Below are 26,116 nucleotides of genomic sequence, written 5' to 3' on the forward strand. Positions count from 1 at the left end.
CCGGACCACAGTTTCACATGAGGAAGATCCATCCTACCACAGTATTACTTGGCTCTGGTGATGGGCTGACACAGGCTTCCTAAACATTCAGAGCTCTGAAGCTCAAACGTGAGGATCTGCACCTACTCTAGGTACGGTCCTACTCTGTGCCACTGCTGCCTTTCTGCCGTAAGGAAATTCAATTACTCAAAGCAGGTGATGTTTTCACAAGGAAATGGCTATCTCAGGCAGAACAGATCAGAAAAGTGGTTTTAACAGTTCTCAGTATGTAATTTAATGATCACTTTGTTATACTGATGTTTTTCAAAAAGCATCAGTCAGGTAGAAAACACGAGCCTCTGCTTTACCGTCCACGACAGACATCATCTACAGTACTTGTTCACACTGAATTGATGGGGTTTCCCATGTGTCCTCATCTGCCAAGTGAGCCATCTGCAAAGTCTGATCCTCGGGTGATTTCTCACCCTGCACTATTAATAATGCATCTTCTCTTCCTCCTGCTAACTGAAGGTCAGAGCTACAAGAACAACTAGATTCATTCAGTTTGTCTGCCAAAGAATCTGCTGTAGCTGTTGCAGAGGGCTGTTCAGTCTCTGTTTCAGATTGTGGTTCTCTTTCAGCTTGTGGTTCCATTTTAAAACGAAGTCCAAATATGTTATTCCGGATGAGGTATCGAACACACTGCAAAATCACATTCCTTTCGTGCCGGATATCCTGGGCCAGTAACTGGAAAGAAAGAAGAGATGATGATGCACATTTCCCCCTGTTGCTCTGATACAAGCCTAGGAAGATGTATGGCTCTAGTCAGCAATTTTGAACATCTCTGAATTAAAACAGTTGGCTTTCTCACAGGAGTCCTGTCCTGGATACACAGGGCAGGAGACTACCTTACCAGACATAGCACAGAAAAGACACATAATCCCACATTTGGCGTTTTCCCACTGACTGAGGCTTTGGCAGAGGCAGTGAGTGTGTTTGACAGCACTAAAGCACAGATTGCTGGGCTGGGCAGTCTAAGGGCTTGCTGTCCCCTTGGCTAAAGGGAGACAGACCCCTTACTGCATCGGTTCAACTCACCAGGCAGGAATAAAATGAGCCTGACAATTAGCAGCAAGTAGTGAGTGTTCTGGGGTTCTTTTATTCTTTGTTTAGGGGTTTTTTTAGGGTCATATGTGTCAAAAACTGAACAGGGTCAGCAAAAGGCCCAGCACAGCAGAGAAAAAGAGATGGGACCAGGCATTCAGAGAAAACTCAGCAGGGAGGGAGTTGCTCTTGTGGGCAGCAGCACAAGTTAACACCAAGGTCAAACACCATTTCTAGTGACAGAGGCTAACAACAGCCATGATTCACTATGGTACTGGCACACGGCTGTACTACTGAAAAGGACAAAAAACACTTAGGTGCCCACAGTGCATGTATTTAAGTACTGCTCATTTAGCACCACTTAACACACTAAGGCAGGTAGCACAAGCTGGTAACTTTGATGGTATCTCTGGATTAAGCTGATGGTTTCATTTTGCTCAAGTGGTAGAGAATCTCACTGAATATACCTATTCCTACATTAAGAATTCCCTCCCCCCAATTACCCAAGTGCAGACCCAGATGACAATGTTCTCATACCATAGACTGTAACACTAGGCCACACATTCCAGTACATCAGGATAGCAAGTCTATTAGCATCTTTTACACTTCTCAGGTTATAGTGTATCTGTAATTTAACATCCCGTGCGTTTTTTGTTAGAAAACCCCTTTGAGTAAAAAATAGTTATGAATTCAAGGAAAGGGCATGTTTCATCAAGTACTAGACTGGATTTAAGCAGCAATAACTGGTTCAGGCTGTAATCCACTAATACAGCATCTTAAAGTGCTAAAGACCTCCTTCATCTCCTTTAACTTCACTGAAGTTCATTTGGTGTTGAAAAAAATATGAATCAGCCAGAAGGCTGAAGGACCTTTTGTCATTGTGAGTGTCAGCAGAACTAGTACTCTGAAGAAACAAGTTTAAAGCAAGTGGCTAAATCTGTAACCACCTGATCATTTCACACATTGCAGGAGATATAGCAAAATTTGGCTTGTAATTTCACAGTTTGAACAGCGGTTTAACCAGCCACTTTAACGTGTGCATATTTCTATTTAGGCCAGATACTACAAGGTGTTACAAGCAGCTGACACCTAAAATAGGTCTCCCGAAACCCCCCATCTGAACAAAGAGATGCACATGAGGGCAGAGATGGGACAGCATAGCCATGTTCTCTTTGCTGGACTAGGAGAAACTGCTGAATTCCCAAATGGCCAAATAACAGCACAAATGGGATGCACCATCACCCTACCAAAGACTCCACCTTTGTATTAGATTTTTTAATTCAGGGATAGGTATCAGTGGAGTGATGCTATCCACGCCTTTTATTTTATCAGCATACAGAATGGCTAAACACACATTACTGTTTGCACAGCTACAATAAGAACGCTTTAGTAGTGCCCAAGCCCACTGCTGAATGACTGCCATAGACATCTGCAGCTGTTCTCCTACCCGCTCCTTTATAGCAAAAAGGGGAGGTTGGAGAATAAAAGTATCATTTCATTGACACAACATCCTTTTCGTAGCAATTCTACTTCCTCACTTTTTGGATGAATTCTCAGCAACAACTCACTGTAAAATTTCAACCTTGCTCCCTCAAAGTTTTTACACAATGAGCCATTTCTGAAAGTGGCAGCCTACCTGTGAATCTCAGGCACTCCTCTGTGATTCATAGCCACAGTACACATCCTTCGACTAAAGTTTTGAGCAATATTAAAAGATAAAAAAAACCACACACACACCAAAATACAGTTTTTAAAATGAACTATACTGGCAAGCTACAGTTCAGGCTTCCAATGTTCTGCCAGCTTCTCTCAACTTGTGGGACTTCATCTGACTTTATTTCAGTCCTCTGTTGCTTTGATCACCAACAACTTTGAAGAGCAAGAGATAAAGATAACTGCATGCTTAGGGAGCTACACAAAGGGCAAACATTTCCTTTTCAGTCACTAGGAGCTTTAATTCTTGGCAGCAAACAGTACTATGTGCTAAAAGGATGATCAAGGGACTTCTCCCGCATCTGCAGCTTGGGATTTGCCTTATCAGGTATCTCTTGCCTAAACATCCTGTGCTGTTTCAGAGCCCTGATGTCAGTGGCACTCTGCTTTCCACTCTGTTCTGCCCAGAGCAAGTTTTCCCTTGATGGGGGAGCTTTATGCAGGCTATTCACAAAATCACAAGGGTAGCCTACTATCTGATACTGCTTCTGAGTCCTAAAAGCAATAAAAGCTTCAAAGAAAGCTACCAAGCTTCCAAATAGGATGCTCTGAACTATTACCAAAAACAGAATCATGACACTTCAGCCTACAAACCTCCTCTTAACCTCCTGAGACACCAACAAGTTCTTCAAGGTAGCAGTGCTGTCACTTCTTCAGATTGATGTAAACATGCCTACCTCATGCACATGCAGGTTGCAGCTCAACACCACTTTACAGTTTAAGACACCAACACCCTTATCAGCAAGATCTTATTGACTGCATCTGAAAAAGTTACGTGCTCCTTGATCAGAGGAAGGCAGCTGAATAGCAAAGTCAGGAGCAAAGGGAGAAAGATCAGATTAATGCTGATGGGATCACTCGCAAACAAAACCTATTGGATAAGGGAGAAGGAGGAATAAAAGTTTTGTCCTTTGTGCAGCTCATTTTAGGCACATGTTTAAGTTGTCGTCTCCTGCTCACCAGGGTACTTCTACCTGTGTATTTAAGCATCTACACCTTCTCCAAGTGAAATGCTCACTCTGCTGTTCTTAAGACAGGATCTTTGCTAAAAAACTGCTCTAACTTCCAAGAGGGAAGAGAACTGCTCACATATAGCACTGCTCTGGTACAAGGAGGCATTATTTTAGCACTAAGACTGTTACCATTTCCAGCAGAGTTGGACGGCGCTTCGGAAGGAGAGGTAATGTTTTCTTGCCCCAGTTATCAGGCCCTCTGGGGGGACGTGCATTTGAATTTGAGCTTCTCAACATCGCGCCTTCATGTTCTGGACGTTTTTGCTTCGGGTTTCGGCTCCAAGGAACAGAAGCAGTTTGAGGCGTATTTTTGAGTGCAGGCTGGTTTTTCTCAGTTTTTATTGCAGTCTTGACAGGGATTTCTTAAAGAAAAAGAACACACTTTCATCTCAAACTTAAAAGCCTTTTTAACATCACTATATCCCCATGCACTGGCAGTTAGTTAGCACTATTCTTGCTCACATAACCTGATGTGAAGATGTTCAAGGCTTACTTGAGGGAAGGGAGGGTTTTGTTTGGTTTGGAGTTCCTTTTAAAATACAAAGAATAATCTCCAAACATTCACAGGAAAGAAAACAAGATATTTATATTCTGCAATACAAAAAGAAAAACAGAAATAGTAAGAGCTGAACGAGATTTTCCAACCTCTGCCTTCTTATCACTTAGAAAGTACATTGCTCCTGGTTCACAAAATAGCTTGCCATAGATTTGGCTGCTGAGAAAATCATGATACAGGTAGGATAGAGAATGCCCAAGTTAAATTCTCTGCCTGCTTGATACTCTCTGTAACTTCAGGTAAGCCATCTAGGGCACATAAAGCACAGTAACTACCTGCAAAATCAAGGAGCAGCAGCAGTTCCGTACCATACACTGATACATACATTCAGGACAAAATTCGAGTACTAGAGAGTTCAAGTCTTACTGCAATACCCAGCAGCCTTCTATGGAAAAAGCCCTTAAGGACATGGAAATTTGTTCACAGGGTGAGCATAACAGTTTTTTCCTGGCACTATTCAAACAGGATTTGAAGTGAGACTGAGGACAGGTTTCTTTTTTCTTTTCCCAACTAAGAGGAAAAAAGGCTCAGGAAACTCAATTACTCATCAATTACTAACCAAAGGCTCCCCTTTATACTCCCCTTTAACCCAGCATATGCTGCTGAGAAAAGGCAAGCAAAGAGGGAGTGAAAAAACCCACTCAGTCTTTCAGTAAACTCTGAGGCTTTCTGAAGTATGCTGCAGGGCTGGGGAGCGGGGGCATGAGATGTGATACAGGCCAAGTGGAAAAGGCCATCCCATGCCATGTCTGCACAAATGCTGTGTGATGTCCGGGCGCTTCTCTGAGACTGGGAGTTATCACCATACTGGGAACAAGTAATGGCTTACTCAGTAACCCTAGTTAGTGCTCAAAACTGGGAGGAGGGAGCAAGGGGGAAACAAAGAGGAGCAGAACAATGGCATAACCTTTTACTCCTCCCAGCCTGTATTTATGCATGGCATACACCAGTAGTATACTGAAAGTAATCTGGAAAGGGTCTGTACCCAGACTGCAACAACATCCCCACGCATAACCTTTAACAAGCTTCATTTTTTACTTGTACAAGCCTAAAAATCAACAGATACAAAACAGCTCGTTCAGAGCTGGTAGACAGGCCAGAAATCAAAAGGCATTTCCATAGCCAAATATTCTGGAGGTATAGCCGCTGAACTGCCATTATTTTAACATCTTTGCTAAATGGTAGCCACAGCTTGCACATTGTATTTTCTTCTGCAACACCCTTGATTTCTCTCAAAAGTTTTTTCTCAAGAAATTGTAAGTACTATACAGGTTCTGCTTTCAGCAGTTGGAGACGTAGCCATAAAGAGCTACCACTGGGCTACTGCACTCATAAGTGATGTATCTGTGAATACACATGGGCCGGGCAATAAGATGAGAGTTGACAAAGGACCAAGTAAATACAGGAGAGGTGAAGCCCCCCAAAGAAGAGTAATTTGTGATCAGGTTTTATCATTGCTTGCAGTCTGCATCAGCACAGTGACATAGGGTAAAAAGGGAAAAGGGAATGTGCTTCTACATACCTTCAGACTCACTGTCAGATGCGCTGCCATAGTTGGCTGACAAGGAGCTCAGAGCAGAGGTGACCTGCTTGGGAACAACAGTCAAACCCAACCTCCCATCTTCAGCTGCTGCTTCATCCTTGTCGGATTCTGCAAGGAAAGAAAAGGCAAGAAGGGTTTTTTCAGTACTCCTGCATGCCAACAGCCACTCTCGCAGGTGAATCCCTACCTCACTACTACAGAAGCCTGACGCAGGGCACCACTGTTCAACACCATGGACTGACAGGAAAGCCACACATTTGTCTACCCTCTACAGATACATGGTAGCAAAGTCATCTCCTTGCTGGTTTACAGTCCTGCCAGCAAAACTACAGTAGCAAAAAGTTTCCTGAACAAGAGCTTGGGCTTTCTAGTTCTTTCTTCACATACCAAACATAATTATAGGTTTTTAGTATCAAGTGTAGGTAAAGAGAGAGAGAAGATATCATAATATGTTTTGAAGTCTTATTGGATTTAGTCCTGCGGAGGCGAGGGGTGGGGGAGAATGATTCACAAGCCAGTCAGTGGAGAATTAGGCTCATTCAAAGTGAGAATTGAATAGCAAAGCAATTTTTTGATAGTAAAAGAGTTCATAGGGGACATTGAGAACCAAGGTTACAAATCAAATGATCAAATTTCAGCTGTACTCCAGAACATTTGATACGTCAATCCCTGCAGAGCATTACAGACGTGCAGAAGAGAGGTATTACAGTCTCAAACTACCCAAAAAGAGAATGTCAGGAAGATAGGAGGCAAGTAACCAAAAATGCTAAAATTGAGGATACTAGGAAAACAGAGCCCTAACAGAAAAAGATTCCTAAAAATAAACATGCAAAATTGTGACAGCTTTAGTTTGAAGCAAAAGATCTATATGCACTAAAATCTTGGAAAGACTCTAGGATGAACAGTGCTAGAATTAGCAGGAAAACTAGGAAATGCTTTTTAACTAATATACTTGCATATAAATTTCACACATACACACAAAACTACTAGAAACAGTTTGACAAACCAGCTTGTTGAAACTTCTAGGGGAAGACTAACTGCAATCTTACGTTCACAAAGAGCTGTGCCTTCTCCCATCCCCTCTCTGTCTAAGCCTGCCCCACAGGAAAGCTGCCTCACACTCCTTAAAAAGGTTTTACTGAAATACAGACTTTTGAGATCTTCATTTTGGAATCACAAATATTTCTCTATGCTCTTCTAATGTCCCGTTAACAATTTACAATTTGTTTCATTGAAGCTCATGCTTTCGGGTAAAACAACTTTTAAATAAGTAGGTGTATATTTATCTCAACTACTTAACCTCCCTCTTTCAATTTTAAGCTCTTTTTGAGGAAGGTTGATTCTCACCAATTTAATAATCATGCCAATTCACACTGGAAGCTCATGCTGAACACAGTGGCTTTTTCTAAGGAAAATACACCTGCATACACTTAAGCATTTACTGCAAGTTATTCCCATTTTTTTCTGTCTTGTTTCCTAGCTCATCCAAAATGTTGAATGCATAGTGTGGTTGGGTGCCTTCTTATTAAAGTTTGATGAATTACTTTTAATTTGTTTTTTAGCAAATTAGGAAAACACATTTACTGCAATATATTTTCTCTTTGAGAGTAACACATTTGGAGGAACTGTTACGTATTGCTGAACTGTTACGTATTACTGAATACAACTGACTGTTTCTGGTCAGTACACACCTCAGTTTTATGCCTGACAGGTCCATCATCTTACCTTGCTCCTGTTTATAAATCAAGAGGAAAAAAATATTTGTTTTGTCACCTCCCATTCAATTTCTTATCTTTGAAGGAACTGACCACTAAGCAGAACTTAAGTGAATGCATTATACAAAAAAATACATTCCCTCTAGAGGAAGGGCTGCTGCTGTTAGGAAGGTTTGAACACCTATACTGGAAAATCATAGATTTCAGTGATATGTTTTTTAAGTTCTACTTAACACCGTGTTTGTTATTATCTGGGTAGAATAAAGACAGCACCTGGCTTTAATAATGCATAAGCAAGTACCCCATTCCTTTTCTATCTATTACAACAGCAGTTACTGGCTGTACTTTGGTATAATTAGACTTTTTAACATTAAGTAAAACACAGATGCTGTGGGGAAATACAATTATATTTAAGTATACTTAATTTTCCCAACACGCAGAGATCAGTGGAATAAACAAATTACATAGAGATGCTGAGTTCTTGTTCCCATTAATTGAAGATTATGTTTTCAAGAAGAAAAACTCTGCATCAGACATCTTTCCAGGGGATGCATTCTAGCCTTGTTGCTAAAAATAGCTAGTGTAAGTCAGCTTACATGCCATATTCTGAGAGTACTGCATCACTGCTGACTATATTATAAATAGTTATATCTGGAGTTTATACTGCTGCCAGCATGTGGAAACAAGACATGCTCACCAAAAAAAACTAAGCAGCAATATTTCAAAGAACACACACATATGGAGAGTATCAAGAGTAACAAAACAGCAAAAGAACAGAATTAAAATAAAAATGCTGACATTTTAAGTAATTCACTTGATTCATACAAGGAAATCCATGTTTCACATTCTTAAAACCACAACAGGATATTTAATAGTGTTTAAAAATAATTTGACTGTTGAAGTACTTTATTCTTCCTCTGGCTTTATAAAGATTTTATTTCACATTGGTTTAGCAACCTAAGCTGGTGCATGTCCTATAGACTGCTGCACAGTATTTATGTCAGAACATGTAATACTGTACATAAACTTTATGGACACACTTTCAAACCCCTAACTAGCAAGGAGAAGCTTCAGCATCTAAACACAGAAGAACTCAGATGCTGTTTCTTTTCTTCTTCCTGAAGTTGCTACAGCGTCACTTCCCTATGGCCCAAACCACTTCCCATTTGCTGCCTCTGCCATCTAAGTGTTTTGGACAACAAAGCATTTCTAATCAGAGGATTATAGGTACAATAAGATTATTACGATAAAGTACTTGTTAAAGACAGAAATGAGGTGCTCCATTAATAGCCCAGAAAACCCTTCAGTTTGTTAGCCAAATATTGGTTTAAAGCCAGTAATGTATTTTAAAACACACAAAGCTAAGATAAATAAGTATCCAGTGTGGTTAATTTTCACATCCAAGACACACCCACATCCTGTCTACTAACATCTTTTCCCCTTTAGGTTAAGCATTCTTAGATGATACAGAATTGTACAGAATTCTTTAGATAAAGCACTGTCTCCCTCTTGCACAATAACTACACTGGGAATCTTCTTAGAAGACCATGTCCTGAATCAGGATCAAACTTTATGGACATTTCCATTTAAAAGTTGTAACTGCAAGTTTTAGGTGCAGGGATGTTTGACTACCGCAGAAGTTGCTAGTTACACAAAAGATCAGAAATCACTTCAGCAGTACTACTTAAAATAAAAGTACTCCAAATTCCTTCATCTTACCAACATCACTGTTTGCCAGAAGACCAAGAGGGTCTACGTCTTTCACGTACGGCTGAGATGCCGAAGCATGCTGGTTTTCATGTTCCTTTTCACACATGCCGTTTTCTGCCCCATTTGCTTCATTTTGAGTTTTATGTACATTACAATCATCACCATTTTTCCTAAATTTCTTCCAAAATGGGCGCCTTTGTCTTCTCTTCTGTCTTCCTTGCTGCCCAAGCTTCTCTTCACTTCCTGAAGGTTTCCACATCCCCTTCATTTTGCTGGAGAATAGAAACACAAAGCTCATACAAATTACAAGCTATGAGAATAAACTTAAATCTAAGCTGTTTGATTATGTCAGTTAAGACTCAGCAACACAGCATGATGCCAGGACTTACTCCAGCTCAGCTAACATGTGGTGACAGACCAGACAGGCAGTCACAGCTCATCTCATTGGCAGGACAATGTGACAAAGCTGGAACCTAAGTGAAGAGTTTGAAGTTCATGACATTTTTTAACAAGGCAAAGGGTTCATAGGCTATGCAAGTTCCTTAATCTTACAAGGTGTCAGGACACTGAGTTTTCATGTCACATTACCTAGACAGAAAAGACAATATAGAAGGGATAACCTAAGTTTCCTGAAAAATACTTATTTTCAAGCAACAGAAACTTAATTCAGCAAAGCCAGACTGCAACATACCAGCAGCACATTCCAACCACAAAAGGCATACAAGATCTACCATCCTGGATGAGCCCCATGGTGCATTCTGCCCAGTACTCTCTCCCTCAGCCTCACCTACAGCATGCCAGAGGTCCAGTTATTCCTAGTCAGTTGTACCACACTTGTACAACAGCTTCTTACTGAAATTTTTGTCTAGGTCTGCAGTCATGTACCTGCACACAGAGTCTCACAGGTGTATTTCTAACCTGGTGAATTGTCACTGAGAAGCAGCCAGTGGAACAACTGAGGAAATTAAAAAAAAAAAAAAAAAAAAGCTTAAAAACAGGGTGGCAGGGCAAAAGGTCACTTTTCATCTACTCTTCTGTGGCGTACCACGTAGAGACTCTCTCTCACTAGAGGTGCTCCCAAGACAACTGACGGGTTTGCATCTCACTCTGTGGGATGCTGTGTGAAAGTCTGGCGTCCCTGAAATCTTGTAGCAAGGGGTTAACACTTTGTGAAAAATGACTTCCTTTATCTTCACTCTGATGTTTAAAACGGTCATTTGGTACCTCCCATCCTTTTTGAGTAGCAAAAAAATAATGTACATTTGCATTATAATTAATTATAATTATATAATATATAATATATAATATAATAATAATAATATAATAATTATATAATATATAATATATATAATTATAATTAATCTTCCCACCTATGAAGATTTTTCTAGACCTCCATCATACAGCCCTTCCAAGCTACCCACTTATTTTCTTGTACAGAAACATTCTTATTACCAACACTCCTCTCTTCCATACTTTTCCAGCCTAATTAAGTCCTTCTTAAAATAACTGGGCCTGCCATAGCATTCAAAATGGCTTCATATCGCAAGAAAACACATTTCAATCTCCAGTCATTTCATGACAGTGTCTAACAGTGCTCAGCCCTGAGAGCATCATCCACTGTAGTGCTCCCGTGGCACAAGAAGAAAGCCATCACCTTCCTGTTCATCAGTCTCTCATCCACTAAAGGAGATCAATACTGGCTCCCATAATTCAACTCCATTTAGACAGAGAACTGCATTTCTGAATTTGTACAACCAGACTCTAAATTCAGGATATTGTTGTATAACCTATAAGATACTGAGAAAATATAGACTCAACTAGAGGTGTTGTCCTTGACCAAGGGTTAAAAACAACAATTTGATTTCCCTGGGGCCTCACACACCCAGAAAGGAATCCCGAGGTCATAAACACATCCCAACAAATGTCAGCCTGGCATGTGCCCTCTGCTTTCCCCTCATGAAAGATATACGAGTCTTCACATCCCATTCAGAAGGGATAAAGAGCCATGTGCGCTTACTCAGCTGTTGCAAGACACCAGACAGACAACCAAAGTGGTCCTTCTGCATCTCTAATCTCACACGTGGGGATGCTGAGAATTAGCAGTGTAAAGCACTTCAGACAACCACAAATGGAAAGCACTGTGGAAGTGTTAAGTATCTAATCCTTCCTAAATCTTACTTAGCTATTTGCTTTAATAGTACAGCTTGCAGAGAATAAGCTGTATTCTATTTTTGCCTCATGCATCAGTAAATTTGCCAGATAAGCACCAATTCCAGGATCTTCACTGCTGACATACAAAGCAGAAATGACAGCTCTTTGGACAAGTCATCAAATCTAGCAGCTAGCAGCTCAGGGGAAAGAAAAAGTATTTCTAGAATCAACCAGTGTTAAAAGGTCACTGAGTGAAAGCAAACAACCTGTAATTTTAAGGACTCTTTTTCCAAACAATTTTCCAGATATAAAGTCACTAACAAGCATAATAGCATGGAATTGCTGATTGACATTTAAGACTACATAATGCATCTGATTCACAGCTGCAAGAGTTACCAAATAAACCTGCAGACACCAGTTTGTTACTGTGACAAGCAAAATTCTTTTTTGCTTGTAAGAATCTCCAAACATATTATGTGTTTGCAGCTTTAGTCTCAATGCCCAGGTTTGGTTCCTTGGGCCCAAAGGACTTCTGCATCTTTATATCCTATGAAGGAACCTTTACTTGCTTCAGACTTCTATAAATCTTTCCTTCCAAAATCATGAAAGACAATCGGCTAGAAGGGGTGGATAAATGGATCTTCTGAAACCCACACTGCACCAATGTAATTTGCACTATCACCCTTTAACAAATTACACTAGCCTGACATGAAACCTATTCTGCACTGTTTCAACCACTTTACGACAGTGCAAGTTTTTATTGCTTTGGTGTCATCTCTATTAAAAAAAAAACAAAGAAAGCCCTTAGGCAAGCTCCAGCTTCACTTCCATGCAGCAGTAAATGGTATTTAGCAAGAACCCTTAGGACTGAGTCTGCTCCTTCCTTCCTGCTGAGTTGTTCTAGTTTAAATAGGTGACATTCTGTGAGTATGGATCATTACAACATTTTTCTTAAACAGCCTTCCCACAGGCCCTGAAGTAGAGCTAATGAAGTTAGCTGGTTCCAAAGAACATTGACACTGATGGGAAAAGAACAAAGACCACGCTGGAAAGTAATTTCCCAATAAAAGGGAGAGAACAGATACAAGTTCAAGAGGAGTAAGTATTAGGCTCATAACAAAGGTAACAGGTAGAGAAAAATTACGGAGGATGTAAGAAAGAAGTGGTACTACTTAAGCTATGAAAATTAAGTTAAATCTTCCTCCCCTCTTTACCTGATTATTGATTTATCACCTGAAAGGAGAGAGTAAGAAGCCAAATCCACTCAAAGTCTCCCTTGGCCATTTTCAGGCATTAAATGATTAGACCATCTGTATTCATTATGCTGCATGACTTCTGTCCCCATTATTCCTTCTTCAGACCAAGGTTACGCTGATCTAATGAATGGCCACTAGAACATGATTTTCTCAAACAAGCCAGAGTGCAGAATTCAGCAAGAACACCAGATTTCTAATACAATGATTGTTTAATTTAACTGAAGTGGACTATGAAGCACTGTAAACAAAAGAACATTACATCTGCAGTTTGTCAAATGATCTGTCCCCATCAAAGGGCAGCTAGACAGTGCATAGAGTGGAAGCAGTAAGTGCTGGGAGACCACATTAAGACAGTGTACTTCTGCACTCATGAGGAGGAAAGTAACTAGCTTGTTTTAAAACACTTACCCAAACTGCTGGGTAGTCAGCACTTCTCCCCTTTCTTCCTTCTGCATCTGCATCGCCTTCTTCCTTTCAATGTTTGCCGATGTAGGAAAATTTCTAGACGGAAAAACAAATTCACGTGATCTTAAACGATTCATTGTACTATGCCAATTCCCCCTTTACCAAACCAGCATCCTCTATAAACATAATAAATTTTTAAAACATTTCATGGAAGTTTAGCAGACCTTTTCCTTCTTAAAAAGGCATTGGTTAGGAAAAGAAACCTGAGTGCACTTGAGCTTACATACTCAGATTATTAGAAAATAAATTATACCAAATTGGCATGATTAGATCTACCAAACCGTCAAACAAGCTACAGACAAACAGTGTTCTTACACTTACAGACCTTCTGCCTATCCCTACATATAACAGCATGATTTAATCCTGCAATTTGATTTCTATGGTGCTTCAATTGGAGTATTTGAATGATCTTAAAAGGTCCAACATGCCTCTAGCAAAGCAACTGCTGAGTTCTTGTAATATCAAAAGAAAGCTTGTAAGAACAGCTTCTGGGTGCACAAGATTCTTCTAATGCGTCAGTCAGTGAAAAGCACACAAGTTTCCTCTCAAGCAATATTCAGTATTGTGTTTGCACACTGACCTCTAGTTCACCAAAATTACTGCCCCTTTTTAATTCAGTTTCAAGAAAAATTGCTAAGTCATGCAGATCAAAACAAATTTACTGTTATAACCATCTCCCAAACCACCTCTCTTCTATTCCCCACCTCCCTCTGCATCCCTCCCTCCAGACAAACACCACGCTGGTTCTAACACGCAAAGACTGCTGCAAATTACCATCAAAGCCCAAAAATGGCTCTGCTAGTTGCTCTGTAAGCATCAGTTAGCTAAATCCCAGTGCTTTGAGATAAAGGTGACAAATGAGAAACATGTGTGCATGATCACCACTCCCCTCCGCTTCTGGATAGAAACACAAAGTGTGTATTTGATAAATCTATTAAAATGGAGTAATGAGAAACTTGGAACAGCTACTCAATATATGCAGCTATCAAGAAGGACACGCGTCTGTCTCTAAATATTTAATCTTACCACATGCATCTTCTCCATTTTACAACATGAATGTTAAGTGTCATATCGATGCAAAACAGCTTCAACCATGAACCAAGAAAAGAAGATGAAAGCATTTCCTATGGGACACACTTAAACATGCTACAGAACTTGTTTCCTTTAAGAGGATGTGAACATGGGCTGTCAATGTCTATTTTCATTGGATTTCTCCCAGAAATCCGCCATACAGCAAAACTGAGCATAGGGATGTGATGTTTTATCTCCACTCTGCTCTGTTAGCTACATTTGTTCATATTACACTCCCAGCACACAGCAAGCATGCAGTGAATTTTTTAATCTCAAGAGCTTTGCATTGGCAAAGACCCTTATGGCTGGATTCTCTCCGCAGTTTTAGGACAAGATGCTTTCCTTCACACAAATAAAGCTCACAAGAGAGTGAACAACAAAATAAGTAGCTATGCTCAGAAAAGCCTCAGGTTTGTCTTAGAATTTCTTTTTTCTTTTAAAGACATACGGGAAGACCCTTAATCCTGGAGCAAAGGAGTATTCAAAGTGCTCCTGTAGTTATGCTGATTAAGGACATATTCAGACACGCTCTCACAACGTGATCTGAGATGTAACTGCCTCCCACTTTCATTCCTATGAGTTACCACTCCCTCCACCAAGCCACCATAATGGACGTCATGAATGCTTTCAGTTCAATTCATTGCCAAGACAGACAGATTTCTCCTAAACCACCCTTCTAGTTGATACAGGCAGTAACTAACAGCTGATGAGAGCTCAAGTTGTCAGTCCAAGTACGCCTGCAAAAGCACATCTGAAGCAACCTGTAGTGGTTGTGTTCATTTTCCCCAGCTCTTCTCAAATGTTAAGTAAAACATTAATTTTACTAAATACCTTTACCTTGCGCAGAATCTGAACCTATTTTGACAGCACAGGTGCAGTGTTTAATTTCATTCTCAGTGAGCAAACAAGCACCTGCTAGTTTATTCTTCTATCTAAGGACATGGTGGGCAGTAAGCTCTAGATGTGCGAGTCCACAGGTCACCAGCCTCAGTTCAAGGTAGGCCGGGTTCACTCCTCCATAGGTGCTCTGCTGTGTGAGGATGAGACTAAGCTAAGCCCACCAGTGGATCCTGGCCAAGTCCACTCCAGCTGTCCTGCAAGGAGGGAGTGGAACAGAGAAGCATGGACCACAGTTACACACCCACTGCAATGTACCAGCCCCGGTGCAAGTCCACAACACATCAGGTACCACAGCTGGGTATGTGAGCGCACACTGCCGGCCCATGTTCATTTTCTCATCGACCAACACCCCCAAGTCCTTCTCTGCAGGGCTGCTCTGAATCTCTTCTTTGCCCAGTCTGTAGCTGTGCCTGGGATTGCTCCAACCCAGGTGTAGGACCTTGCACTTGTCATGGTTGAACTTCATAAGGTTGGCATCAACCCACCTCACAAGCGTGTCAAGGTCCCTCTGGATGGCATCCCTTCCCTCCAGCGTATCAACCGGACCACACAGCTTGGTGTCACCGGCAAACTTGCTGAGGGTGCACTCAATCCCACTGTCCATGTCAGCGACAAAGATGTTAAACAAGACCGGTGCCAACACCAATCCCTGAGAGACACCACTCGTTACCAGTCTCCAGCAGGACACTAAGCATTGACCACAACTCTTTGTGTGCGGCCATCCAGCCAGTTCTTTATCCACCGAGTGGTCCATCCATGAAATTGATCTCTCTCCAATTTAGAGAGAAGGATGTCGTGTGGGACAGTGTCAAACGTCCAGGGAGATGACATCAACCGCTTTACTCTTCTCCATCAGTTCTGTAGCCCCATCATAGAAGGCCACCAAATTGGTCAGGCAGGATTTCCCCTTAGTGAAGCCATGCTGGCTGTCACCAAGCACCTTGTTGTTTTTCATGTGCCTTAGCATGCCTGCCAGGAGAATCTGCTCCAAGATTTTACCAGGCACAGAGGTGAGACTGACTGGTCTGTAATTCCCCGGGTCTTCCATTTTCCCCTTCTTGAAAATGGGGGTTATATTTCCCTTTTTCCAGTCGTCAGGAACTTCACCTGCCTGCCATGATTTTTCAAATATGATGGCCAGTGGCTTAGCAACTTCATTCGCCAGCTCCTTCAGGACCCGCGGATGGATTCCATCAGGTCCCATGGACTTGTGCGCGTTCAGATTTTGAAGATGGTCTCAAACCAGATCCTCTCATACAGTGGGCCCAAGGTCTTCATTCTCACAGTCCCTGCGTCTACCTTCTAAGGCTTGGTTGGCGCAGTCAGAGCCTTTGCCAGCGAAGACTGAGGCAAAGAAGTCATTCAGAACCTCAGCCTTCTCCAAATCCTGTGTAGCCAGTTCTCCTGAAAGCTTCCTCAGGGGGCCTATTTTGCCCCTAGTAAATTCACCTATGGAGGCAGGAAAACTCAGCTGGACCCTAAGTGGAGGCAGATGCCTACAACAGAAACATTACGGTCTTGAGGTACAACTCTGTGTCAGACTTTGCAATTTTCATTATCTAAGGATAGCAACAAACTACTCAAGAGAGATCAAAAAATCAAAGAGAGGGATTGGAAAGCTGCTCCTGAACAGAGGTGTGACAATGCAGAAGGAAGAGCCTATACTGAACTTCTCCACATAAAAGGCCACGTGTTAAAATCTGATGAACTGACTTGGGTTTGAGTCCTTCTCAGAAGACACACCCTCCTCCTCTCCTAACAAAATGAGGTTCTTAAAATGCTACCTACAAACACCACTGAAGTAGAAGTAGCCTAGCACTTAGATCCTGCAAACAACTTGTCAGAGCTTGACTACAGACGGCTTCATCAGCCACCACAAAGGCCTTATGAACCTAAGCAACTTACTGTAAAAAAGGGAGTTAAACCAGGATGCGATGGTCTGACACACTAGATTTCATGAAGGAACCAGTACTGCCCAAGAAGGCAGTCACATTTCATAGCAGCTACAGTTTCCAACCATAGACACTTTATAATCTAAACTGGAAAGTTTTCAGTGTAAATTGTCAGGATAACACCAGAAAAAATGGTTTTCTGGCTAAGAGGAATACATTACATATACACCAACAAAGTGACATGCAGGAAAAGGATACCCTAAGCTTCCACAGACAGGAACAGTGACATTAAGCATAATCACTAACATGTGCTCCTTAGTGAATAGGGCTTCCCCCAGTCCCCAGTAATGAGTGCACTAGCCAAAGTTATACATTTTTTATAAGCCAGCGTACTCTATCTTGCTCACATCAACATCACAGTAAACTAGCTCTTAGCAAACAGTGGAAAACCAGAGCTTTGCCAATGTGTAACATAAGAAAGACTTGTTTCTATGGCAGTTTACATACTTTCTGAGTAGAAACCTATACTAGTTTATCACCTTTATAGGAACAGCACTAGGATCAAATTGCCTCAGTAATTTCTTGAGCTGGTTTTGATTACATATACACAATCAACAGCAAAGGGGACATGACAGCCCAAAGGGAACAAAGACGGCCCAACACATAGCTGATAAAAATCTTCATTTAAGACTTCCAGGCATTTTATCAGGCATTGTGCCTCTAGAGTAATCTTACCATATGGTAGCTGAGGCAGTTTTACTCTTAATCCATCCCTGCAGTAACTTTCAGAGTAACGTTATGGTATCTAAGTTTACCTTGATCTACCAACACATTCCTCCTATTTGCTTCATATTCTCCACTTCTACTAGGTGGCAAGAAATTATTTTCCTTATTTCATATTAAACTGCTACAAACACAACACCAGGGAGGATTCCAAGCTACTTTAGGATTATCATTATTTAAGTAGAGAACCAAAAATTAATTAAAAGTGGTGTGGTTGACAGTACTGGCCTTCATTCATTAAGCACACGCTCAGCCTATGAGACGTATTGCAAGGAAATACAGCAGTCAATCCCTGACTGAACAAAGAAAACCAAGTAGGTGAGAGGAGGGGAAGACAGGGAGAATTTACAGGCAGCACACAAGATCAAAAAGATCCTCCAATGTTATATTAGGACCTGAGCAAAAGTAAGTTTAATGATTCTCTTTAACACCAGAGCAGCCTTGCCACATTCTAATAACCTTTGCTCAAGAAGAATTGGATTAGAAACAGATGGGCTAGAAAGACACATCTCCCTTGGGAAAAAGCGAAGACAGCAACACCTCATTCTGACACATCAAGGAAATGCACTGTAGATACTTCCCTTCAAGCCTGTGTTTAAGAAAAAAATATGCTGAAAGCAGCACATTTCTCAACACTTGGAAGGGATAGGACAAATCAAAACACGAAAAGTGATTGTAATCACCAAAGTTGATGTCAGACTTCACAACCATCTGTCTGCAAAACATAAGGGAACTCTGAGATTCTGCAGAATTTCATCTCTATTGCTGTTGGCTTAGATTGCCTGGCTCAGCAGGTTCAACAGGCCACAAACCATTAAAGAATCTTTTAGGTAAGCAGAGGCATGAAGGCTGCAGCAACAAACAGGGCACTGTACAGAATCAGACAGGGAAACAGCATTCTAGCGCAGCATACTTCATCCAGAGATACTTGCTCCTTACCAGCTCTCTCTCCCTTCTCTTCTCTTTACATCAGTAAGGCTGCTCTTTAAACGCAGGCTCTTTCTAAAAGATTTTAAGCAGGATACACAACTGAGCAACACAGCAGCTAATTAAGAAGAAAAAAAGAATCTCGACTCTAAGTAATTATTTATAGCAGCTGAAAGAACAAGACAGGATTGTTAGGGATGCAGCATGGAAACATACATGTTAATTCACGGCAACCTAATTAGAAACAAGCTACTAATGACCTAAAAAGATTCATTCTCAGCTCTGACTGGAGCTTCTTGAAAGGAAAAGGCTTTTTCCTGTCACCATAAACCAAAACCGCCTAATAACTCAGACTCCCTCTGGTGTCCTTTTTTCCTGTACAATGCAATGTTTACAAGTCAAGAACAGACCTTCAGTACTAAACTGACACTTTGCTGGCAACCCAATTAATGCTTCACAAAGGTTTCAGCTGGGTTTCTCTTCCTTTTTAATTTAAAAAAAAATAAAGCAGGACGCAAGTAGAGTTTTTCTTGCTGTACAAAGAGTAACAAAAGACACCCAGGTAGTCATTCTACACCCATCCATTATAGCTAAATAAGATGCCCACAGGACTGAAGTACCAATACAAACCACAGCTACTCCACCTAGTGGCACTGGCTTAGAAGGTACCAATCCCATACTGCATTTTTTGGTTGGTGGTTATGACTATTGAGCTTTATTTCCATTGATTTTACTGCACTGCAGTGAATAAAAGCTTTCAGCACTGTTGTACTGCAGCCAAATCATACTCACCTGTAAAAAAAAGCAACGGTATCCACCATGAGATTCTCTAGAAACTCGGCAAAAACAATCTCAGACAGAGCATCAGCCTTACAATTAACTGTAGGTTAACTGTTGCTTTGTAGACAAATGTTGATTTGTAGATAAAATGTTGCTCTGACTTGCCGAACACACTCCCCAACAGTATCTAAAACATGACTGTACATTCAGATCCCGCTTCCCTAACGTTCTACTATATAGTAGTGCATGTACTGACACGCACACCTTACACATCATTTCAACACTTAAAACTTAGCATCAGCCACTAGAGAGAAACTTTCCCAAATGCCTCCCAAAACAGAAAATTCCATAAAAAGTTGAAAATGAGTAGCAAAGTCTCTGCATGCAAGCACTGATGTTTTTCCTTAGAGCTATTGTTAGAAAATTATATGTAGGCCATCAGACAGACAATCTATGGACATTTGGGGTTTTTGCTAACCCTGTTAGCACTTCATATTGTGAGTAATAGAAGTGGCAAGTATTACTGTTGGGGGGAAAATAAAAAAAGGATAATACATAGACCACAAGCATATAAAACCCAAGCCCTCCAGTATGTTATGAGTAAAAGGAAACCTTGGAGCCAAAAATAATCTTATTCCAAAGTTACACTTGCAACATATCACAAGCAATTTTCGCCTGGTTAACTACAGCAGGTTAACCATGTTTAAACATGGGAAGACTGAAAAAGCTGAAGCCATGTCCAAAGAAAAGTTAAAACAGGGATCAACTTACATGGGGAAAAATTTTGCTTCTCAATACAGCAAAAAGTGACACAAGGCCATAGAAGAAATCTCCTACCACACAATCCACTCATTTTTCTGTCAAAGCCACCATGTAAAAACTTATTAAAGGAAGCCACAATGAGAATTTTCACAATGAGAACAATCAGCTATTGGAATATAATATTCCCTTCTCCCTAGGGAAGTGGTGGATTCCCCAACACTGGGCACTTTTTAAGATTCAGCTAGGCAGGGTGCTGGGACATCCTGTCAAGGTCATGCTTTGCCTAGAAAGGTTGGACCAGGTGACCCCTGAGATCCCTACCAACCTGGTATTCTATGATTCTAGAAGTCAGGTTCAAAGCAAGAATACATTAACATTGCTTTCCGACATAAACACAAGCTGGATTCATCAGTATGACTGCACCAGGCAACTAAGCTTATTTTCATTTAAAAGAAACCTTTGAAATAAAGTTTGTCTCACTTCCCACTCTGCATATAGGACTTCTACACACAAAACCAAAACCTCTCTATGGATCACTTACAAGACTATATTCTAAGTCAGGAAAAGTAGTAAGGAAAGCCTACAGCATCTTTCACCTGCTGGAAAAGGGTAGATTTTAATCTGCTCAACTCATTAAAAAAAAAATAAATCAGTGGTTTAAGGCTTATGGAAGTACAGTATGATTTTTTAACATTTGAACACTGGTCAACAGAAAAAAGCTATACCACTATGACATTGCAGAATGAGAAATAATGAGAAATACTGGTTACATTGTAACTTTACCTTACACCCTAGGTACAATGAAAATTAAGAGTACCCGAAACAGCATCATTCACAGATGCTGTTCTCTTTCAAGTAGAAAAGAAATAAGCAATATGGAAAAATCTTGAAAATTAGGAAAACACCCTGTTGAGATATACTTACACAACAAGTAACCTGCAACAAGCTGCAGAAATCTGCACACAGCTGGAGGTACTGCAATTACAGCCAGTGTAGTAGTTCCAGATTTCTTAGCTATTAAAAATCCACCAAGCAAACACACACATTTCTGACCTAAAATGTCTGAGAGACCAGGTTAAAAGGAAGGAGTTGTTCACCTTCCCTGGCGTACCAAATCAAACCTCTAGGAAATCTACTTCCTAGATGTTGGTATCTTGCCTTCTATTATAACCATCCAAATGATTATAGTCTCTATAGCTCACATCCTTCTGGCCCAGGCATTCTGACACAGAACACTACCACAGGAGTTATGCAGAGTCCACGGAACAGCAGCAGCCAGAATGTGCTGTTAATGCCCTTCAGCTGTCATCTAACAATCACACAGGGAAAATACGGTAAAACAAATTCATAGGTCATATGCCTTACTCACTTTTTTCTTTCTTCTCTCCATTTAGCGATCTCTTCTGGACTATCTAATTTTATTCTTTTAGCACCAGGTGCATGTGCCTAAGAAGAAAGTATTTCACAGGTGTTTAAAAGGGGAAGGAAAAAAAAATACATGGAAAAAAAGCATCATCCCCTCAAACTATAGCAGTATTGCACTGTTTACGTCTCCAAAATTGGTGAGACACAGTGATAATAAATCCATTTAAGAAAGTCACAGCTTTCAACATATTCTCATCCACAATACTGTCTTACAACAGATTCTAGTCAGAGGTGATACGTTTGCCTTCCAGCAGAATGAAAGCAGGCCTCTGAAGAGCAAAAGGGTCTACAGGAAACATCACAGAGACCCATATTCTGGACCCAGGGGGATACCTACATTCTTCCAGTGTATCTGAACTATCTTCTCGTGTGCGCTGAAATTGCAACCTTCTTCTGTGCACTGCAAGATAAGGTGATGAACTTGAGACACATCAAGTTATACAATCAAATTATAAACAAGCATTTGAGCACACTTCAAACTCAGTGCCAGATGCCTGTATATTTAGTTACACAGAACTTTTAAGATACAGTTTCAAAACAAAGGTGTTTGTAAAAACAGCCAGAAGGGATAATGCACTTTAAATTTCATCTGATTTTAGAATAACCAGTGAAGCCAACGTATCTGAAAACTGGAGAGAATCTTAACCTAAGAGAAGGATTTGCAAGACACCAATTTCAAATGTTGATTTCTCTGCAGTAAAGGAGCGGATTTTAAAATATGTTTTCCACAAAGACTTTTCACACAAAAGATTTTTATGCTACTCTGATGTCAATGAGTTAATTCCTACCATTCAGCAATGATACACAAGACAGACATTAAAATGACTTCAGCAATAAAACCAAAAATACAGCTGAGACCTCCCCTATACACAACATTCAGAAAAAAATCTACTAACTTTTGTAGCGCTGGTCTTTGCAAAGACTCATTCAAAGAGTGACTACAGCTAACTACTTATCAGGGACAGAGTTGAAACTCAAAGTGCAAATAAAACAAGCCAAACTCATCAACCTGTTTATGTTGTGAAACATGTTCATCATACTTCTCCTGGTTTTTATAGCCACGGTCACAGGTATCACAATAATGAGTGAAGACAGGTTCTTTTTTCTTTTTGTTCTGCAAAACAAAACAAAACCAAAAAATTATGAGATCATGTCAAGAATACAGTTACAAGACAACAAGGCTTTAATTAGGGGCAAAACACTTCCATGAGTATTTTTGTTAATAAAGCCATCAATAAAACATGTTTCAACAGTTTCAAAGATGAAAATGAAGTTCAAATCACCTCTCTTCCAAACAAAGCAACCTGTACTCCGCTCTTTCCATCAGTTGTAATTTCTGCAAACATACCAGAGAATCGTAGAATAGTTAGGGTTGGAAAGGACCTTAAGATCATCAGGTTCCAACCCCCCTGCCATGGGCAGGGACACCTCACACTAAACCATGTCACTCAAAGCTCTGTCCAGCCTGGCCTTGAACACTGCCAGGGATGGAGCATTCACAGCTTCCCTGGGCAATCCATTCCAGTGCCTCACCACCCTAACAGGAAAGAACTTCCTCCTTATATTCAATCTAAACTTCCCCTGTTTAAGTTTTAACCCGTTACCCCTTGTCCTGTCACTACAGTCCCTAATGAAGAGTCCATTCCCAGCATCCTTATAAGACCCTCCTTCAGATACTGGAAGGCTGCTATGAGGTCTCCACACAGCCTTCGCTTCTCCAGCCTGAACAGCCCCAACTTCCTCAGCCTGTCTTCATAGGGGAGGTGCTCCAGTCCCCTGATCATCCTCGTGGCCCTCCTCTGGACTTGTTCCAACAGTTCCATGTCCTTTTTATGTTGAGGACACCAGAACTGCACACAATACTCCAGGTGAGGTCTCACGAGAGCAGAGTAGAGGGGCAGGATCACCTCCTTCGACCTGCTGGTCACACTCCTTTTGATGCAGCCCAGGATACGGTTGGCTTTCTGGGCTGCAAGTGCACACTGAAGCTGGCTCATGCTCATTTTCTCATCGACCAACACCCCATGTCCTTCTCTGCAGGGCCGCTCTGAATCTCTTCTCTGCCCAACCTGTAGCTGTGCCTGGGATTGCTACAACCCAGGTGTAGGACCTTGCACTTGGCATGGTTGAACTTCATAAGGTTGGCATCAGCCCACCTCACAAGCGTGTCAAGGTCCCTCTGGATGGCATCCCTTCCCTCCAGTGTATCAAATGAACCACACAGCTTGGTGTCATTGGCAAACTTGCTGAGGGCGCACTCAATCTCACTGTCCATGTCACCGACAAAGATGTTAAACAAGACCGGTCCCAACACCGATCCCTGAGGGACACCACTCGTTACTGGTCTCCAATTAAACATTGATCAATTGACCACAACTCTTTGTGTGCGGCCATCCAGCCAGTTCTTTATCCACCGAGTGGTCCACCTATCAAATTGATGTCTCTCTAATTTAGAGACAAGGATGTTGTGCGGGACAGTGTCAAACGCTTTGCACAAGTCCAGGTAGATGACATCAACTGCTTTACCCCTGTCCATCAGTTCCGTAGCCCCATCATAGAAAGCCACCAAATTGGTCAGGCAGGGTTTCTCCTTAGTGAAGCCATGCTGGCTGTCACCAAGCGCCTTGTTGTTTTTCATGTGCCTTAGCATGCCTTCCAAGAGAATCTGCTCCAAGATTTTGAAAGGCACAGAGGTGAGAATGACTGTACCAGACTGGCACAGATTTATTGAGAGCTGGGAGGAGAGACAGGCTACAGCCCAGAGGCTCTTTCCTATCAAGTCAGGCCATGCCTATTCTCACATGACATGTAAGCACTCAAAGGACAGCAGAGATCCTTCCATCTCCTATTACACACATCAAGGTAATCTGGCTGTCTAATCTGTGCTCTATTATAACACAGTAGAGCACTAATGTAATTGAGGTACCAGGCATCACCATGGAAAGGGCTCTGCCAAAGAAAGCCGGTGTTTGTTAGAATATGACTGAAAGGTTTCTTTCTTTCAGTGACCTCAAGATTTGCAGACTGACTGTCATATGCTTGCTGTCTTGTAATGGTAGGCACATTAGATAAGACTAAGAGGTCTCTGCAGTACCACAGGGCAAGTCGCACCTGACTGACACCATGACAGAATGGCAGAATGGTTTGGGTAGTAAAGGACCTCAAGATCAACCAGTTCCAACCCCCTGCCATGGGCAGGGACAACATCCACTAGACCAGGCTGCTCCAAGCTCCACCCAGTCTGGCCTTGAACACTGCCAGGGATGGGGCCACCACAGGTTTTCTGGGCACCCTATGCCAGTGCCTCAGCACCCTCACAGGGAAGATTTTTTTCGTAATGTCTAATCTAAACCTACACTCTCCCAGTTTAAAGCCATTTCCCCTTGTCCTGTCACTCCATACCCTTGTAAACAGCCCCTTTCTACCTTTCTTGCATTAACCCTTTAGATACCAGAAGCCTTCTCCAGGCTCTCTCTCTCTCTCTCTCCAGGTTCAGTAAGTCCAGCTCTCTCAGCCTGTCTCCATAGAAGAGGTGCTCCATGCCTTCTGACCATTTCTGCGGTTTTCCATGGACCCACTCCAACAGGTCCCTGTCTTTGTTGTGCTAGGGAATCCAGTCCCTACCTTTGGCTTGTTCTTTTCTTCTGGATAACGTTTGCCAGACCCAGGCCCTTGCTCGCCTTGCCATTTCTGGGAGAAATTGCCATTTCCACCTGCTAAAAAAAGAATAATAATAAAAAAAAAAAGCCAATTATACATGCAGCTGGTAAAACACAGCCCCTGCTGTACCCTGCTGTGGCAGCAAAGGGCCTGAAAGACAAACCAGCGCTGCACAACCAGCAAGAACAGCAGGTCACGCACTCATAGCGGAAGTCCTCCACCCTCCCAGGGTCAGGGAGGTCCCCACCAGTGAGGGACCGTGAGGAGTTCATGGGCCCAGAAGACTACCTCCCCCACGCCCCTCACCAGCGTGCGGGCCCTGCCGCTGCTCTCTGCAGGCCGGGGGGTACCAGGCAGCGGGTGGCACGTAGCTCTCTGTCCGCGGGCAGCTCTCGGCGGGCTGGCAGTAGCCGTCCAGAGAAGGGTAGTGCCCGTGCGGCGGGAAGGCGGCGGGAGGAGCCCAGCGGCTGGGGTCCCAGGGCGGCGGCGGCGGGGGGAAGCCCGGCGGGGGGAAGCCCGGCGGGGGGAACCAGAACGGGTTCATGTCGGGCCCGGCGCGGCCGCTGCCGCTGCCCCGCAGCGTGCTCCCGCACCGCGTGGGGCCACCACAGCGGCCGCTGCAAAACGCGTCACTTCCGGGCCTCCGCCTCGCTCCCCAAGTCTTCCCGAGCAGCGCAGCGCCGGAAGTGTAGCGGCGGAGGGGCGGGCATG

General features: G+C 42.1%; 1 protein-coding gene across 1 annotated transcript; it reads right to left on the reverse strand.

Moving 5' to 3' along the window:
• Positions 1-249: 249 nt before the first annotated feature.
• Positions 250-26,045, reverse strand: NUFIP1 (nuclear FMR1 interacting protein 1). Its single transcript, XM_065678210.1, has 10 exons — positions 25,712-26,045; positions 25,370-25,458; positions 22,755-22,859; positions 22,083-22,145; positions 21,690-21,766; positions 13,149-13,241; positions 9,343-9,605; positions 5,888-6,016; positions 3,939-4,171; positions 250-726 (listed from the first exon to the last, which is right to left on the reverse strand). Exons 1-10 carry the CDS (start codon positions 25,947-25,949, stop codon positions 367-369), a joined length of 1,650 nt encoding a protein of 549 aa, XP_065534282.1. The 5' UTR covers positions 25,950-26,045; the 3' UTR covers positions 250-366.
• Between the last annotated feature and the right edge of the window lie 71 nt (positions 26,046-26,116).

The sequence above is a fragment of the Lathamus discolor genome, chromosome 4 (genome assembly GCF_037157495.1).
Source record: "Lathamus discolor isolate bLatDis1 chromosome 4, bLatDis1.hap1, whole genome shotgun sequence".
Taxonomy (NCBI): Eukaryota; Metazoa; Chordata; class Aves; order Psittaciformes; family Psittacidae; genus Lathamus; species Lathamus discolor.

What these genes read in the sequence shown, in the direction of transcription:
- NUFIP1 (XM_065678210.1), bottom strand. Translation starts at nt 25,949, where the DNA reads ATGAACCCGTTCTGGTTCCCCCCGCCGGGCTTCCCCCCGCCGGGCTTC. An exon ending in GCGGCAGGGCCCGCACGCTG is followed by an intron (nt 25,459 to 25,711) that starts GTGAGGGGCGTG and finishes TTTTTTTAGCAG; the next exon opens with GTGGAAATGGCAATTTCTCC. An exon ending in TTCAGATACACTGGAAGAAT is followed by an intron (nt 21,767 to 22,082) that starts GTAGGTATCCCC and finishes CTTTCTTCTTAG; the next exon opens with GCACATGCACCTGGTGCTAA.